At 39.8% G+C, this 18690-nt stretch overlaps 1 protein-coding gene across 1 annotated transcript; it reads left to right on the top strand.

Annotated features, from left to right (window-relative positions):
- The first annotated feature begins 216 nt into the window (after positions 1–216).
- On the top strand, positions 217–17418 carry si:ch73-40a2.1 (tyrosine-protein kinase receptor TYRO3). Its single transcript, XM_062384329.1, has 15 exons — positions 217–366; positions 1635–1696; positions 2867–3479; positions 5144–5299; positions 5639–5971; positions 7168–7360; positions 11952–12043; positions 12409–12528; positions 13448–13528; positions 13616–13708; positions 14181–14302; positions 14845–14954; positions 15213–15372; positions 15959–16095; positions 16521–17418. Exons 1-15 carry the CDS (start codon positions 273–275, stop codon positions 16819–16821), a joined length of 2667 nt encoding a protein of 888 aa, XP_062240313.1. The 5' UTR covers positions 217–272; the 3' UTR covers positions 16822–17418.
- Positions 17419–18690: the final 1272 nt, after the last annotated feature.

The raw sequence follows: 18690 nt of genomic DNA, 5'->3' as shown, positions 1-18690 counted from the left end.
TTGTATATGAGAAAGTGCCCCAAGTGAATGTCAGACCAGAGACAGGTTCTCATTACATTCTACAGGAAAATAATACAGTAAAACAGGAAAAACTGGGAGTTGTCAGGTTGTCGGGGAGTTCCTGTGCCCTCCCCGACAGCACAGGAACTCAGCTGTTGGGGAGGGAGGCTCGCTTACGACATTTGTGTGATGAGTATATGTAAACAGAGACGACACTGAATGACAGGTTGGGTGTGAATAGGCCACAGTGGAGTAAAACACAACATTTAAACATGACTGCGTGTAACTGTAGAATGTGGCCTGTGGCTGTCTACTTATTGTGGATGCTGGATGCTGGGTGTGAAACACAAGATCAAGCAGAGGAGGGTGAGAATTCAGTTGCTTTACATTCGGCATGGAAAAAAAGAAGGTTTCTAATCTAATTGTGTAAAAGTTTAAGAATTTATACAGAAAATAAGATGGCTAGAAAATATGATGGTATTTTAAACTCTGAAGGGGTTGTCACGAAGTGTGCCAGGAAAGCATATTGTGATTTACAGTTGAATAAATTCACTACAAGGGATATAAGGTATTGTGTGTATTTAGGCAATTGTTGTAATTTTCCCCTCAGTTTAATTGTATGAAAAACAAACCTACTGCTCAGGATAACTTAGTGATACAAGTAATTTTTGAAGTCCACAATGGTACAGTCCAAATATGATAATAAAATTCAAGAGTGTGATTTAATTTTGTACAAATAGCAGTGTTCAAGTATGGTATGAAAATACAAGACTTGCGTTCAACATTGTTAAAAGTTAATTTAGTATTACCAATAAAATGTATCACAATTGAGCAATTCTTGTTGTAGCTGAGATTTACCGTCTTCAAGTCCTGCTGAGTCGATAAATGTGTAACTTTAAAAATAAAATAATGTTATGTATGTAGACGTTCAAACATGTTATTGTGGAAGTAAATTTGAACCCGTCAGATAGTTTAAAGTAAAGTTAAATATACATTTCCCTCAAATTAAAGTATGCTGCCTAAACATTGCACATGATCGTACTTTGTCTTTACATAGTTTTTTTTAAAACATCTTTAAATCCTATTATTTATCCTAAAAATGTATTCTTATCAGCTTTTACAAAGCTTGACATTTTTTGTTTTTTGTTAACACTGTCAAAGTGTTGATCATTTCATGTTAATGTTCCTTTTAAGAAAGAGGAAATAACTTGAGTCACCATGCTGATGAAAGCAAAATGGCACGTAACACTTCTGTGAACCCTTCTGATTGACACATCTTGGAAACCTCTTCAAATACAAAACCTATTGCCTAAGACCTGGGATATTTTACAGTGACCTCTCTTTTGACAAATAGTTTAGAAACATCTCATCATGATCAGATCTTCGCCCTCCAGCGACTGATCCTGTGCTCATCCTGTGATCATCTATGCTTTAATTATATCCCGACTAGATTACTGCATCTCATGTATTCAGGGTTGAGCCTACCGTTCATTGGTTATATGTCATTTTTTAAGTAATTTGAAAAAGATTTGGATGGTTCAGCCCATCAAAGTCTGTGATGGTCTCTGTTATAAGCGGTCCAGCATGATTCAGCAGAATAACAGTGTTGACTTTCTCCCGTCTCCTCTGCTCAGTGGAGATTTTCCACTCTGACAAACAGGCCAAACTGGGCTGGACATCTGGACCACCCTCACAAGTAAGATTGATCAAGGGAAGTGTTTAAGGGACACTTTTTCATGTACATGAAAAATGCAGTGTAACCTTTCACAGAATTATACATTTTAATATAAGATTTTTTCTTCATTTTTTTAAATTTACAAACTGTGTTTTAGACCTTTGCCTTTTTTCTGCATAGCTCTCCATTTTTACTGTATTAAATTTGTTATAAATTACAGTACAAAGTTGTGCTGACTCATTTATCTAATTATCATCATAATGACTAATATAGCATCAAAGCCAGAGAGTACAAATAACTTATAAATAAACAGTACAAAGAAATGCAACCTAATTACTCGATAAGGTAAAGAAACAAACAAACAAGTAAACAAATAGATAAATATAGTATGGAAAAACTTAAGGGGCACAATTATGAAATGTAAAAATATATGATATTTCAAACATGATTATACTACTTTCTGTTGAAAATAAATTGTTCAAAAGTGATTTGAATTCCTGAAATGGAAATTACCAGCTACTTGATAAGGGGAAAGTAATTTAGTAATACTCCATGAGATACTTTAAATGTCATGAATAGAATCTTTTAAATGGATTATTCGATAAATTAGTAGCCAATGTTGATACAAGGGGGAGGAACATGATCTCTGTATCTCTCACTTTACTATTTGAGGTCTATAATTTCATTAGGCTGATTTCTATTAATAATAATAAGGGTTAATTGATGATATTATTATTATAATTTAGGCAGGCATATAACTTTTAATGTTCCTGTCTGCTGAAGTTGTTGTTCTGCTGCTGCTGTGCTTTGTGCATTTTAACATTTTTACTTAACTGTATTGTTGACTGTTGTACGGTGACCTTGAGTATCTTGAAAGGCGCCTTATAAATAAAATGTATTATTATTATTATTATTACTATAATTATTATTATTATTATTATTATAAAATTATTGAAAATGAGGCCTACCAGTTGGCACAGTTTATGGCATGGGTACCCTAGATGCCATGGGTACCGTAGATGATTACAATTTCTCAATCATATGGTAACATTATAATCTTTGTCTAAATATTTAGTCATATTTTGAATATTCCAGTGGTATATTAGGTTTAATCCAATAAATGTTCCTTTTTATATGCTTCTGTAAGTTTAGTATGTGGCTGATCACAAATATTTCTTCTTGTCAATACAGTGGACTGACATTCTTCTGAAACTTGGCACACAGAGTCCAGTGCCTGTGCTCCAAGCTTGTGGAAGCAGAATTACAAGAACTGTTTTAAGCCAGTGGATGGAGCGCCAAGAAGCTCACTATCTAATGATGGATATTACATTTGCTCAAGAAGAGGAGCCACTTGGTCAACTTAGCTCACTGAGAGTTCATCTCTTTGATATAGACACACCCATCAGAAAGTTTCAGAGTGGCTTCATGGTCCTGGAAATACAGAATTCTAAGTTTTTCCCTGGAGACATTAAACAAATGCCCAGCTCCCTAAATCGCAGCATGGCCCTGAGTCTGGGCTCAGTCAGCCGCAGAGGCTTCCAGCTGGCCTTCTCCTACTCAGGCACATGTGTGCTTATAACGTCAATAAGACTCTACTACAAGAGGTGCCCGGACACAGTGGCCAACCTGGCGTTGTTCGGTGGAACAGGGGCCGGGTCTGAGCCGCTGACAGGTTCATGTGTGATGGGAGCAGTGGAGGTTTCTCCACCAGTTAGAGAGTGTAATTTAAATGGAGTGTGGGGGCCACTGCAGGGGGGGTGTACCTGTGAACCTGGGCTTCAAGTCATGGACAGCACCTGTCAAGGTATGGTGACATGATGATTTTTCAATTTCACATTTCATATTTATGTCACACTTGTATTGACTAAAGAAGCCGTTTTTGAAAGCCAATAAGCATTGAATATAGGCCTACATATGAGATTAATCATAACATCTTACAAAAATACTCGTAGAGTAAGTGCATCTTATGTAAAACTAATTCATGATTTATGACATATACAAAAAAATCCAAAGATGTTTGAGATTGAAGTTACAATATCATCATTGGAAAAGTCAGAATTCAGAGTTCAAAGTTGTAACCTTTTACTGTAAATCTAAATTCTGGCTTTAATTTCAGATGTGGCTCTAAACATCATCACCAAACTTTCTATTTTTGTTACTTTTATAGATGAAGAGTAACGAAGCAAATTCAGTTTCTTTACATGAATAACATTGATTATATAATTAATGTCCAGCACACAAACAATGAAGGGGTGACAGTTTATTGTAGAACTGTTTGAGGAGGATTCACTAATGACCAGTAATAATTCTGAATTCTCATTACCATGGGCCAAGCAAACAGATCACTTAGATCTGGAGGGCTCTGTTTGCCTGTGGAACGCAGATTTCGCAGTGTTTCAAGGTTTCATCTTATCGACTTCACACTTTGCATGTGTATTATATATTGTACAAGAAAGGGCAGTGCTAAGTTTGGTTCAGGTTCAGGAGAGATCCATATGTCATATGCAGAAGCATTTTACTGATGCTCAGTGAATCAAGGAGAGCAGCATAAGCATATATGTGCAATGCCACAACTCTCATTAATGCTGAAGCAAGAGACTGTGTAATTGAAAGGCAGTTTGGGAGACATTATTTCACATCCCTTTCAAACAATGCCTGACTACTACTCCTATAAAATATATATATGTATTAACCTGTCGAAAACACATGATAATTTGAGTTTGGATAGAATCTATGTCACTACTATCATTAAGACCCTACATAACTCCAGCATTAAAACTGAGCCAAGTATAGGATCGAGAAGTTAAAAACATTTGGCAACATGATCAATGAATGTCTTATCTTACAACGAACAGTTGTCCCACACACTTATTGGGTCACTTTAGGTAATGTACAATTTCTGATGTTATAGGTCAAAAATAACAAAACTGAACTCAGCAATGAGCATTCCTGGAAAATGTTATATTTGCCCTGTGTCGAGAGATGATGTGACAACTATTTGCACAAAAAATTCCGAGCTGACCATCTTGACCAACTTAATCTTGACTCTTGTAACCACAACTCAAGACTTTCACATCCCCTTTCTCATGATCCTCTTCTTTCCCTATTTTTGACATGTTTCCTGTCCATTGCTTTGTTGGAGCTAAAACAATGTGTTAGAGGAACCTGGCCCTAACCTTTAATAGTGGTCCCTGATTATTGCCATGTACTGTATTAGATTATAGGTTTTTGGAAATCTATGAGGAATTAATACTGTATATGTCAGCCAAAATCAGTTTACTAAAACATTAGTCCTACTGGATCCCAGCTATACAGAGAGCACTAGAGCACCTGTAGTAAATAATTGTCTTCTTTGGACCATGAACATGTCTGGACAAATACGTCAGCTTTATCGAACCCTGTCGCTATTTCAACACACTAAAAATATTGTTTTTTGAAAGATATGAATGACGATTCTTATTCCACCAGCATGTAAGATGGGCTCCTACAAACCAACCAATGACAGTGCAGGATGCCGGCTGTGCCCCGCTAACTCCGGGACACATAGGGAAGGATCGGAGAGATGTGACTGTCTGCAGGGTTTCAGCCGCCTACCATCAGACCCCACCGACTTCAGCTGCACCAGTAAGACACCGAGCAGGTTTACTGGGAATTAACAGGTGTCTTCCTATAATAACTGTAGCTTATTAGATTACACATTAAAGTCCCTACGTGAACTAAATTGGCCAGCTTCGGCACCCTCAACTGGTGAGAAAATACTTTTCTCGCTCATTTGATTGTTGTTATATTATTGTTATGTTATCAATCGCATATGAAAATGCTACAACCTTAAAATTTCAATTTGTTTTTTGTTTGTATTATAAAAATGGCTGAATACAATTTCTTTGTGTACCTACGTAATTGCACATTTTAATGGATTTTGACAGTAAGCATGTATTTGCTTGTATGTTTTGTACGTCACAGAGCCGCCCTCTGCTCCGGTGAATCTAACAGCCCATCCTCATAATGACTCAGTGCTGACGGTGACATGGGATCCTCCTCTTGACCGGGGAGGCAGACAGGAAGTGATATATGGCATTGAGTGTGAGGAGAAAGCAGAGGCTGGTGGTCAGTGGGAGTCATGTGAGAACCATGTCATTTTCCTGCCAGATTCATCAGGGCTAACCAGCACATTGGTCAGCATCATGGGACTAAACCCACAGCGGGACTACAGACTGTCAGTGCAAGCCTTGAACGATGTATCCATCCAACAAGGGGCACACCAAGCATCCACCGCCACTCTTAACCTTCATAGATGTATGTAAGCCTGACTATGGATACATTATTTCTTGCTCTGGTATGAATAGGAGGTAACAGTGACTAATATCAGCTGATATCAACAAATAGATTTTTTTTGTGTAAGTGCCATGTCTTAATCAGTTCACTTGTGCTACTTGTCCTGAAAATGCTGCTCTGTGGCCAGGCTCAGCAAATAGGCTTCTTCTAAGGGTTGCCTCACCATACATTTCAGAATTGTTTAGAAAAAAATATAAAAAAGGACACTGTTAAAGTTACAAAGAGTAAATGTAACTTATTACTTCCACTAAGTCCATTTTAGGATTCACCGCTTTAATATCTATTTTGGTCTCCACCAACAACTAAGAGGAGTATTGGGCTCATTGTTAGTGTTCCACAGACTTGGTATTAACATCCATCCTGAATGATGTGAGCACAATTCGGCTACTCTCAGTTCAGGCGATAACACACTCAAGCCATTCCGAGGGGCGATCACTTTCGAAGGTGGTTTGGGACACAAGTGGCCACATTCTTTCAACTGTTTGAGCATGAATGTGTCCTGGGCTAAATTAGATCTCTCCTCTATCACACACATTCGGCTACTCTCAGTTCAGGTGATAACACACTCAAGCCATTCCGAGGGGCGATCACTTTCGAAGGTGGTTTGGGACACAAGTGGCCACATTCTTTCAACTGTTTGAGCATGAATGTGTGCATGAATGTGTCCTGGGCTAAATTAGATCTCTCCTCTATCACACACACCCTCACACACACACACACATATTCACAACAGACACATCTGTACAGTCCAATTGGCTAAAAACAACATAATTTGGCCATTGCAGAGAAATATAGTACATGGCCATTTGCATATAGAGAAGGGAAGTGATCTGCCAGATTGGTGTTAGCCGATGAAGAGAAAGCTGTCCACTTGTGATCTGATTATCAGAGACAAATGTTTTTGCAGGTCTAAGCAGGGCTCATGATTTAGTTGGCTGTGGGTTTATCAGCCGATATAAACATAGAAGAAAGATGCTGAAAAGTTCTGCTTAGCTGGCCTTTGCACTCTTGCAGAAACATTGTATATATAAAAATACTGATTAGAGCTGCATTAACATGTTGGGAGCTTCACTGGATATCATACCAAAACCAATAAGTGCATCTTTAGAGTTAATTGTATTCCTTCTGAGCCACTCTTAACACTGTGTTTCTTTCAGGGAAAGTTCCCTCTGTTGTGATCACTGTGAGCCCAGGCTTAGACATCTCAGAGCCTGAAATGACAGCAGCTCCTCAGGACCAGAGACCAGTCTCCATGTGGCCAACTGTTGGTGCTCTGTTTGGTAGCCTACTGCTCATGGCTGTCATCCTCTTGGCTGTTTGCATCATCCGACGAAACTACACTAAACTCAGGTAAAAGCCTCTTCCCTCTTAACTGACTTTTACCTTGGATTTCTGTTGCGATACTATACTATACTACTAAGGCGGCTGTGGCTAAGGGGGAAGAGTGGTTGTCCTTCAACCAGAAGGTTGGCGGTTTGATCCTAAAGGCCGATATATGCTACTCCGTTTTGAAGGACACGGACACATGGGAAAGGCTTCACCACCGTGGAATGCCCTCTTCGTGCACCTCTGGGTTTTCTAACTATCCGTCGGCATTTCGGAGAGCCTAAGGATAGCCCTGGGCTGTAATTGGTCCGCAAACGACATAATTTCCACACAAAGTCATTTTATGGATGCTCAGTTTTCCGGACCGAACACTTCCTGTTTCATTCTTTCCATCTCCTCTTCTGATGTTGTTCTCGTCTCACAAAATACATTACAAGCAAGTCCTCTTCCATTTCAATCAGCTCCAGCTCCATCAACAGCTTTTGTCTGGTACTTGCCATCGTTCACTGTGTGTGAGGAAAGCCGGGAGGATGTAAATAAACACTTGTGGACTTCTTCTAAATACACTCCTGATCAAAATCTTAAGACCAGTTAAAAAATTGCATGAATTTGCATTTTGCACTGTTGAATCTTAGGAAGGTTCTAAGTAGAGTTTCAAAATGCAAAAAGAAGAAATGGGAACAAGAGCCCAAAAGTTGTGAGCAGGCAATTTATTGAAAACAACAATTTAACTGAAGTAGGCTATTCATCAGCTGATCAAAAGTTTAAGACCACAGCTCAAAAAAAAAAGAAAAACCTCCTAAAACAGAAATTAGAGTGTCAAAAACTGACTCAGTAATGAGTAGCTCCACCATTATTGTTGATCACTTCAAAAAATCGTTTTGGCATGCTTGATGCAAGTGTTTCCAAAAAGCTAGTGCGAATGTTGCGCCAAGTGGTGAAGATGGCTTCACGAAGGGCATCCACTGTCTGGAACTGAAGTCCATTTTTGTAAACTTCCCTTGCCATCCATCCCCAAATGTTCTCAATTGGATTAAGATCAGGGGAACACGCAGGATGGTCCAAAAGAGTGATGTTATTCTCCTGGAAAAAAGTCTTGGTCACACGGGCATTGTGAATTGGAGCGTTGTCCTGCTGAAAAACCCAGTCGTTACCACACAGACAAGGGCCCTCAGTCATGAGGGATGCCCGCTGCAACATCTCCACATAGCCAGCTTCTGTTTGACGCCCCTGCACAACCTGGAGCTCCATTGTTCCATTGAAGGAAAAAGCACCCCAGATCATGATGACGCCCCCTCCACTGTGCCGCGTAGAAAACATCTCAGGTGGCATCTCCTTGTCATGCCAGTAATGTTGGAAGCCATCAGGACCATCAAGGTAAAAAAAATTCTCGTCAGAGAATAAAACTTTCTTCCACCTTTGAATGTCCCATGTTTGGTGCTCCCTTGCAAAGTCTAAACGGGCAATTTTGTGGCGTTGAAGGAGTCGTGGCCTTTGAAGACGTTTCTTGTTTTTGAAGCCCTTCCTTCGCAGATGCCGTCTGATGGTTATTGGGCTGCAGTCAGCACCAGTAATGGCCTTAATTTGGGACGAGGATCGTCCCGTGTCTTGACGGACAGCCATTCAGATCCTCCGGCTCAGCGCCGTTGAGATTTTTTTGGGTCTACCACTTGATTTTTTTGTTCCATAACCCTGAGGATCTTTTAAGAAATGTAAAATGACTGTCTTACTGCGTCCAACCTCAGCAGCGATGGCACGTTGTGAGAGGCCTTGTTTATGCAGTTCAACAATCCTACCACGTTCAAAGACGGTGAGCTTTTTTGCCTTTGCCATCAAGAGATCTTCACAGTGTGATTACTTGACAGTAAATGACATGGAATCCAAATTTTGCACAGATTTTGGCTTTTAAAGGCTGTGGTCTTAAACTTTTGATCAGCTGATGAACAGCATATTGGAGTTAAATTGTTGTTTTCAATAAATTGCCTGCTCACAACTTTTGGTCTCTTGTTCCCATTTCTTCTTTTTGCATTTTGAAGCTCTACTTAGAACCTTCCTAAGATCGAACAGTGCAAAATGCAAATCCATGCAATTTTTTAACTGGTCCTAAGATTTTGATCAGGAGTGTACGAAGCTGCATGAGGTAGGCTTCTCTTAGCTCGTCTTTTGTGGTACCCCCTGTTACTGCAGAAGAACGACGTCATCCCGTTCAGGAGCAAGACGAATCCGCTCCTATTCGGCCCAGCCGACGCCGCTGCGACAGAGGAACAGGCGCCACCGAGCTTGAGCGACCACAATTATTCACTGGACTTCCGGAATATCCGCGCGACAGGCGCATGCAACACTGTGAAGGTCACAGTAAAGGCCTAATTATAGTCCTGCGACTGCAACCGCGGAAGGCCACGCAGCTGCATCGACGGACTCGTTTTGGTTTATACTTCTCTAACATGCTGCGCAATTCACCGCCAGAACCATAGGCGGAGTAACGTTTTTTTTCAAAGACAAAACACACAAAGAAGAGACGTCTTCTTCTTCGTCGACTGTTTATTTACATCGCCACTCCGGCTCCTCATAGCCTATTTCTGGCGGACAAATCGGCCAGTCAGTGACGGGTTATACAAGTGGTCATACTTTCAGATCTCTTCTGCCAAGTGCTCTTCTATTTGGTCCATATTCGTTCTTCTAAATCTTCCGTGATTTTCGCGTATTGTTGGGCATGAAACCGGAAACTAGACCCCGGACGGGATGTAGTAAGCAGACCAATCACAAGCCTTGCGGGCTGCATGAGGCTCACGTAGCTTTGTCGTGTAGTTAGAAAAATTGGCGGACGCACGCAAGCCGCCAGAGGGCTCGAAAGGGCTGTGTTGCATGTCTTGTGTGCGTGCGTGCAACCCGACTATAATTTGGCCTTAAGAGGCTTATTAATTGTCTGGGCAGAGAACCAGTTTAAATACTTAGTGTTTCATTTAATTGATTGTATGTTTGTTTGAAGATTGCAGATCTATTTTTCAGTCCGTGTTTAAACACGGCGAAACAACACGTCACTTCCGGTTCCATTGTACCGTTTTGAAATGTTTTAAAGTGCCTCGCGCCGTGACAGAGAGCCTCCGGCAGCACTGTTATCGTCCGACTGGGTTTGCAGAGACTTTGCCGATAAAAAGTTCGGTACACAACTCCAATTTGAGTACCGAGTGGTAACGTTTCTGTAACTTTGTCTCTGACGATGTTTTTGAGAGCTTTTCTGATCTCTCTCTTTATCTTCCCCTCTCTCTCTCTCTCTCTCTCTCTCTCTCTCTCTCTTTTCTCCTAAACCTGTTTTTACACACGTCCCGACCTACACTTACATATTTCATGTGGCATAGAAAAATCTAGATTTAAAGAGCCTTAATACATCTCGACGCCATTCGGCGCCAGAACCAGGAGATAAGAAATCGCTTTGTCTAGAAATAGTCCTTTGTGTAACTGGTGACCGACCGTCATCTTGTCTTCGACCTCATGTCGTCCCAGAGGTCATAACACCTCCCTCTTGAAATTACTTGAACGTAACATCTTGATTCCGGTCAGACGACGTCACCACGTGAACTCGTCATTACGCCATAACCACTCCCCCCTTTTCTTTCTCACACACACACAGACAGGCAGACACACACACGACCACACACACACATAGATACCCCGTATCACATGCGTGGTCTTAATTGTGATAAATGCTGCTGCTGCTGTTGCCATCCTGGAAATATTGGAGTTTGTTAAATGAAGAATCATTGAAATAACATTAACTTTATTTCCCCTTTTTAATAAATACTTGTAATTAAAGTATTCGTATTTCTGTGATTATTTGTGCATATGTATGTGAATACAGCGGGATTACTATAGCCTGTGCTTCGAACTTAAAACCCTTCATTGTTTATTATATAATCCTTAATATTAAATATTGAGATTATTAATTTAACTTTTATCACTTGAGACTGATAAATATAGTTTGACAATAGCTGGTCCCTGTAACCAGGGTGGTGCCCTGCTACAATAAGCAATGATTACAGATTGTATTATTCTTAATTGATCATTTTATTGTTTTCATTAATTATTTAACTATTATTAATGAATAACCGTATCATTTCTAATTAATTATTTTACTATTCTTAATTAATAGCTTTATAATTTTTAATTATTTTTAATAAATACTTTTTATTTTAATAATCATATTTCATGATTATTAATAATTAGCCAACGTCAAATCTACTCCTACTATTGCACAACACCCCTGTTCTAGCGGTGAATTGTTTTCAGCACCCAAAGCCTTCGGAGAACCATAAATGAAAAAGAGTCTGTCGGATCCGTCCGTCCGCCCGTCCGTAACGGACTTGGAGTACCATACATAGGCCATTAAGTCTTCACCAGCTGCAGTTGGGCCCATGTCACCCATGGACCCAACTGTCCATGGGTCACCCATGGACCCAACTGTCCATGGGTCACCCATGGACCCAACTGTCCATGGGTGACAATAAACAAAACATACTTTAAACTCATAATTATACAGTAAACATTTTTTTGGGGTTTAATTTCAGTTGATGACACTTTTGTTTTTAATTATATGAACATATTAATTGTCCTACAGAACAGAGCCAGAAATTGAGCTTGGGCCAGTGAGCATTGGAATATCCTACCGACATCTACAGGTGGTGGAAGCTGCAGCCATGCAGGCCGACAGTAAGTATCTGAACCATAATAGATTAATACTTCATCATTTTTTCATTTAATCATTATTGACCCTGAAGAATAGAGTGTCTGTTTGATTATTCAACCAAAAAAGTAATAGCCCCGTAGATGCCTTACTTGAATTACCTGAAGCATTTGGAAATAACTGTGTGATGAATTTGCGCTTTTATGCAACCGACTTCAGGTGATGAGTAGATGAATCACAGCTGAACAAAGGAATTGGGTGGAGGAGGAAGCTGGATTGTATAACTATGACAAATCGAATAAGCCTCAGTTGAAATACTACAAATAAAGCCTGTGAGGATAAGTTTTTTTTTATTACACCTGAAAAGTTAATGCTTTGATTTTCATTTGAGTTCCAGGGGAGGCAGGGGTTGCCGTGATGTTGGAGGGGTTCAGTGGCAGCCTGCTTGCCAGTCTGAAGGAGGTCCTGGTAGAGAGAAACAAGCTGACCCTGGGCAAGGAGCTTGGCAAAGGTCAGTATGATTCCTCATCAATAATCCTGGCAGCCCCGCGATGCAGGTCTTTGGCTGCAAATATTACTGGGATGCAATACTCATCAGATCATTGAGACCTGACTGAAACCTGTCACTTCTGTTTATACATCAACATGAACTCCTACGGTTTGACAAAGCAGGCCATTACACTTGGGGATTATTGTCAGGCCAACACAGGGGAAGCACCCAGATGCAGCCGTTCAAACAGCTTGTTAATTTCAATGATTTCATATAAAAAAGGGAAAAGGCTTATGGAAGGTTGGGGCATTAAGAGTAAAAAAAAACACCAGAGCGGACCAAACAGGAAAACAAATCCAGATAGATGGGAGCAACAGCTGGTTTTTACTATGAAGTTCAACATACCGAGGATATGAATCCGATATTGGCCATCCTGGTTAACCTGTACCAGGAAGCTACTTATTAACCGTCTCATACCCTGGGTTTATGTGAAAGAGGCAGACTTGTTAATTATGGGTAGCATTCACAGAACCCGGATAAGTTGTTAATGAGAAGAAGCAGTGATACATGCCATTGCAATTTTCCACCAACTATGACAAAGTGAAATGTGAACTGATGATCATTCAACCTCAAGTCAAGATTGATTGATTGAAGTCACAAGTATGATTCACGCACTTGTAGCTGCAAGGGAGGATGTCAGAGGACATCTAGGCAACATTTTTTGTAAATGAATGAATGTTGGGGTTTAGGGACGCTTGGATGATAATACAGAAATAGTATAGAGGCATTTTCTATAGACTCATCAGCATTGAAAGCCTCAAAATAATGGAGTGAACCATTTCCCTTGCAGCCTTAGCTTATCTACTAAAATCTACTTTTTTTGCGCTGGTGGTGATAAACAGGACATGATAACACTGAGCTTTCTTTCTGTTTTTTACAGGGGAGTTTGGTTCAGTTCGTGAAGGGGTTTTTACACCAGAGGAAAATTTGGACATCAAAGTGGCCGTGAAGACCATGAGAGGTGTGTACAAAATAAAAGACCACAGTCTATCCAAACTCTACTGTAATTTTCTTATTTTTTTTATATTTTTCTCTTTCACAAACACAGTTGGAATCCACAGCCAGGAAGACTTGGATGAGTTTTTGAGAGAGGCCGAGATCATGAAGAACTTTGATCATGACAATGTGGTCAAACTACTCGGTAAGCTAATCACATCTAATCCAAAAACAGGGTTAAATGTGTGTGCAACTGGACAGCTAAAACATCCAGCCAGACACACCATGGTTGTCCATATATATATGCATATATACAGAGAGTACGCTTGGTTTACTTTGTTGGGTAAATCAATAGCTCATTACATTGGACCATTTTACCAGAAGGTATTTTCTTAAAACTGCTAACCTTACAACTCAGGTTGATGATTATGCTCAAGTTACATTGTAAATTATTTTGAATCCTAATTCAAAAACAAATTTTAACCATAAATGGATCACTTCACAGCAAACCCAATTTCTGAGCTGGCACTGTTGCCATGTACACTATCATTCAAGTTATTAAAACTACAGTAAATCAGTTTGTTTGTATCTGATTGTAGAGGCTCAACCCACAGACTCTTCTCTTTTCTGCTGCTGCAGCATTGACCTGTGAGAGACGTGTGTGTTTTATCCTGCAGGGGTCACTTTGCAGAGGGAGCAAGACTCTCCTCTGCCGGTTCCCCTCGTCATACTGCCATACATGAAACATGGAGACCTGCGTCGCTTCCTTATTGCAACACGCTATGGAGATATTGCAATGGTCAGTACATGCATGTGCAGATGGGGCATATTGTTGAATGTATGTAGGTACACTCTGCAAAAGCTTTAATACTTTCAATCATCAAATTTTATTGCAATATTCACAAATTACAATTCGTCTCAGGGCTTAACAAGGTGCGAAATCCTCTGACCTTTACAATACCCAACAAAATGCAGTATCTCACACCGTGTCATAGCTCCTAAAACCTTCATTAACTGATCATTCATCATACACACTATCTAAATATGTGTAATCCAATGCTTTACAAATGCACCTTAAGTGACACCAAAGTAATTGGCTGTGATTTAGAACTAGAAGAACTAGAAGATGAGAACCAACCAACCTGTAACCAAGGTTGGGGAAAAAGTGACTGACGATTTTCATCAAAATCTTTAAAAAATGTGTCATGTGACAGAATTAATGCTGATTTCTCAGACAGTAGAGTGTGTGCTCTTTATTTTTGCACACCTCCATTAAAACTACCCACTACACGATGCATATTTTTATGTTCACAAATTAAAAATAAATACCCTCCCTTCCAGTTTGTGCCCCATCAGAGTCTCCTGCGCTTCATGATTGATATTGCAGCAGGGATGACCTACCTGAGCTCACAGGGGTTTCTGCACAGGGACTTGGCCGCACGCAACTGCATGTAAGTCCATTAGAGGGAGACACTGAGAGGGGGAAAAACATCACAGCAGGAAGGGGTGGCTCTAAATCAAGGCTTCCTTGTTTATCTCTGACTGTGTCTCTGTCTTCAGCTATTGGTATTCAACCATGGCTTGTATCCTGTGTGTGTGTCTCTGTGTGTGTGTGTGTGTGTGTGTGTTGGGACAACATTTTATCTCAGTCAAGAGAGTATTGCCTTATCATGCAAATGCACTTTAATTTGCATGTTTTTTCACACAAGGCTGGGTGACGATCTCAGGGTGTCTGTGGCTGACTTTGGCATGTCCAAGAAAATCTACAGCAGCAATTATTATCGTCAAAAAGTTGCTATCCGTATCCCAGTCAAGTGGATGGCCATGGAGAGCCTGTCGGAGTCTGTGTACACCACCAAAAGTGATGTGGTGAGTTCAGCATTCTGTGGAACTTCGACGTATTAGTTTTGGTTTGTTTTCAACAAAGTAATTTAAAAACAAGGTGCATTTGTAGATCACATTCAGCCCTAAGAAATAGTTAATTCTGCAGACTTAATTTCCCAAGATTTTAACACAAGTAAAATGGGGCCCATATTGCTGCCCATAGTCTAAGCCATGGACTTTATATAAATATGGCCAACATGTCTCCACTCCCTTCCACTATATCGATATGGTGCAAAAATATCTGAACGCTATAGTGCAGCCACTGTCTGTGCAATGGCGATCAGGGGATGGAGCCGTGGTAACGAGGCCCCACCAATCATGAGTCAGTCTCAGCTGTCAATAATGTTTATGATGATAAAAAATTGAATTAAATCCAATCTTACTGGAAAATCAGCTCCTGGATATACAACAGTATGATACAAACTACCTAAAATTACAACAACTGTCTCAGAGAAAAATGCATTTGATATATACTTTGACGTGTTGTTTGGTAATGAAATATATTCCCAATTAAAGATAGATGATAAGATAACAAATGATCTAATTTGGTTTTGTGCCCTCATCCCCTCAGTGGTCCTTTGGGGTGACAATGTGGGAGATTGTGTCCCGCGGGAGGACTCCTTATCCAGGAGTCCATAACCATGAGCTGCTGGACCTGCTGCTGTCTGGACATAGGCTCAAACCACCTGAGGATTGTGACCAAAAACTGTGAGTGTCTGTGTCAGAGACAGAATCCTTTGTGTTTGGATTTGTTTCTTAATCTGAACAAAAAGCTGAGGATGCTAGTGGGCAGAGCCACCTAATCAGAGTGTATCCCGAAGATAGCTTAGACAACAACTTTAATGTTTTATATAATGGTACTAAATTTAAATATTCATATGTGATATTTTTACTTTTAGAACATTAAGGGGACTCTGGGAAGCAGGACTTCTGAAAAGTCTGTCTTAGTTCAGCCTAAAAAAGTGAATCTGATATTTAAAAACATGTGTTAGAGCTGAGGAGCTCTAGTAAGGTAAAACTTGTAAAGAGGCATTGACATTGCTGGATTTTACAGTAAGCTATTGCTAAAAGGTATTTTATACATACCCCACCCTGACTCCTGCCTCTCCTTGCTCCATCTCTCTAAAACTCAGTTATGAAGTCATGTGGAGCTGCTGGGATAAGGAGCCGAATCGGAGACCTGACTTCAGGGAACTGGGTGAAACACTGAAAGGTCTTCTGTTGGAGCTGCCCGTCCTGGAGGCCAGCCAGGAGGCCAGTTACATCAACCAGGGACTGGAGGCTGCTGCTGCAGTAGCTGCTACTCTGGAACACCAGACATACTCTGAGGGAAGATTGGAAAATGACTACCAGCCTACACCTATGGGTGCTTCTGCTGCCAGATATCAGGATGATGAAGAAGAGAGTGGCTACCTTAATGATTTTACTGCTTAAACAGTTATAAGAAGTCACAAAGAGTAATTCTGTATTAGAATGTGGAGTTGGCATGGCATGTGAGTGAGAGAGTGTGTGTGTGACAGAGAGAGTGAGTGAAAAAGAGACAAAGATGTTTTATATGTGTATTAACCACTCAGGGGCATCTTCAGGCATACAAGGGTGGCGGCCACTGGAATCGAATTGGCCGCAGCGTGTGCCCTCATGCCAAATCTGAAAGTCAAGTGACTAAAATATAAATGGCACTGTCTTTTGCATTTTTTACAATATTTTGTACACCTTCTATCATACAGCTTTACAATGAAATATGTTAAAGATTCACAGTTAAAAAAATGATCTGATTAATCTTATTATGGATTCTTAAAATAGCAATATTGATCTTTGTATTTTTTCTTTTTCCCAAATATGCACATCTGCACTAAATACTATGTGGCCACTTGTAAGTTGTTAAGTAAGAGCTTCATTGCATGTAAAGGTTCAGCAGAAAATATAAAAATCAAGTTTTTCCTTACTCTTGTTGAGGGTTTAGGGCAGAGGATTTAGTTTGTGGTAACTGTTTCAACTTGACTTTTTTTATAATAAACTACAAATCCCAGCTCTGGAATAATTGTAGCTTTGTCCATGGGTTTGTTTAATATCATGGTTTAAACATTTTAAATGCTGTGAAAAGGTTATGGGATAAGTATGTAATATATTGAGTTCAAATTGTATCATACAACACAAGATGATATGACAAAATTCTGGACTGTAGTTTAGCCTCAATATGCGACTCAAAAGACTTAAAGTTGGCAGCAAAATGTAGAAACACTGGTGTTGGGTTTGAGTCTGTTTCCCTATCAAGATGGATTTCACCTTCACCTGAACATAACCTTACCACAATGAACAACACATGTATTAGTGCTGTTTTAAACTCATCATTATAATTGAGGCCTACAAATGTACTGAGTTAAATACTTGTCCAGTATGAATCAGGCATTTTCAAAATTAATCAGATGGCCTATTTCCCCAAAGATCAACGAGAACCACTTTATTCGTAAGGTTTACCAAGTCGCAGAATTTCTAAAAAAATCGTCACTTTTGAGAGGTACCCTTGTCTATTTTGTAATCACACAGACAAAACATAAGAATATATGATTTCCCACGCCATGTTCCTAAAAAGAATTGGCTAGACATTACAAACTTGTTATCACTAAAAGCAAATGACAGTCTGACCTTTCCTTACTTTCTATTTTCTAATTTCGAATTATTTTTTTATTATTATTGACATTGTTCTTGTTGTTATTGTATAATAATATGAATCATATTAATCATATTAATACTGTTTCTGACGTGGTTAACATGATAATCATTTTGGGTAAGTATCATATTCTTTGTAGTAAATGGAGAGATCCCAAGCTCTCTTTTGAATGTTTTACAAATGATTTAAAAATGTATAAATATAATTAAGTACATGTGCAAAGTATTTTTTTATTTTGATCCCTGTCCCCCCTTATGTATGTCCAGTATCTATGTAATTATAATTAAGTATTAAATCATAAATAAGTATTTGCTCCTAGCCACAGACATGTCCAGCATTCACATGTTTCACAGTTTTTGTCTATAGATATTTGCTCTCTGCGACTGTTGAGTATGTTTCTGTGCTTGTGTTTTGAAATTTTACCCCAGCTTTAAACCCTCTGGGTGGAAAGGGCGGAGGACGGCGCACCAGACATGACCGGACACAGCAAAATCCTTAAACGTCACAAATCCCCGTATTCAAACTAAGTGCGCATGTCCAGCACAACAGGGTGTTCGACGCATGTTCGTGAACGCACCGCCGTTACGGCCTCTGTATGCTTCTCCGAGTCCGTTGCGGACTGACGGATCGGA

The sequence above is a fragment of the Platichthys flesus genome, chromosome 24 (genome assembly GCF_949316205.1).
Source record: "Platichthys flesus chromosome 24, fPlaFle2.1, whole genome shotgun sequence".
Lineage (NCBI taxonomy): Eukaryota > Metazoa > Chordata > Actinopteri > Pleuronectiformes > Pleuronectidae > Platichthys > Platichthys flesus.
Note: the sequence above shows the minus strand (reverse complement) of the source record. Positions and strands in the feature narration are given on the sequence as shown.

What these genes read in the sequence shown, in the direction of transcription:
- si:ch73-40a2.1 (XM_062384329.1), top strand. Translation starts at nt 273, where the DNA reads ATGACTGCGTGTAACTGTAGAATGTGGCCTGTGGCTGTCTACTTATTG. An exon ending in GGGCAAGGAGCTTGGCAAAG is followed by an intron (nt 12,529 to 13,447) that starts GTCAGTATGATT and finishes TGTTTTTTACAG; the next exon opens with GGGAGTTTGGTTCAGTTCGT. An exon ending in GCTATGGAGATATTGCAATG is followed by an intron (nt 14,303 to 14,844) that starts GTCAGTACATGC and finishes CCTCCCTTCCAG; the next exon opens with TTTGTGCCCCATCAGAGTCT.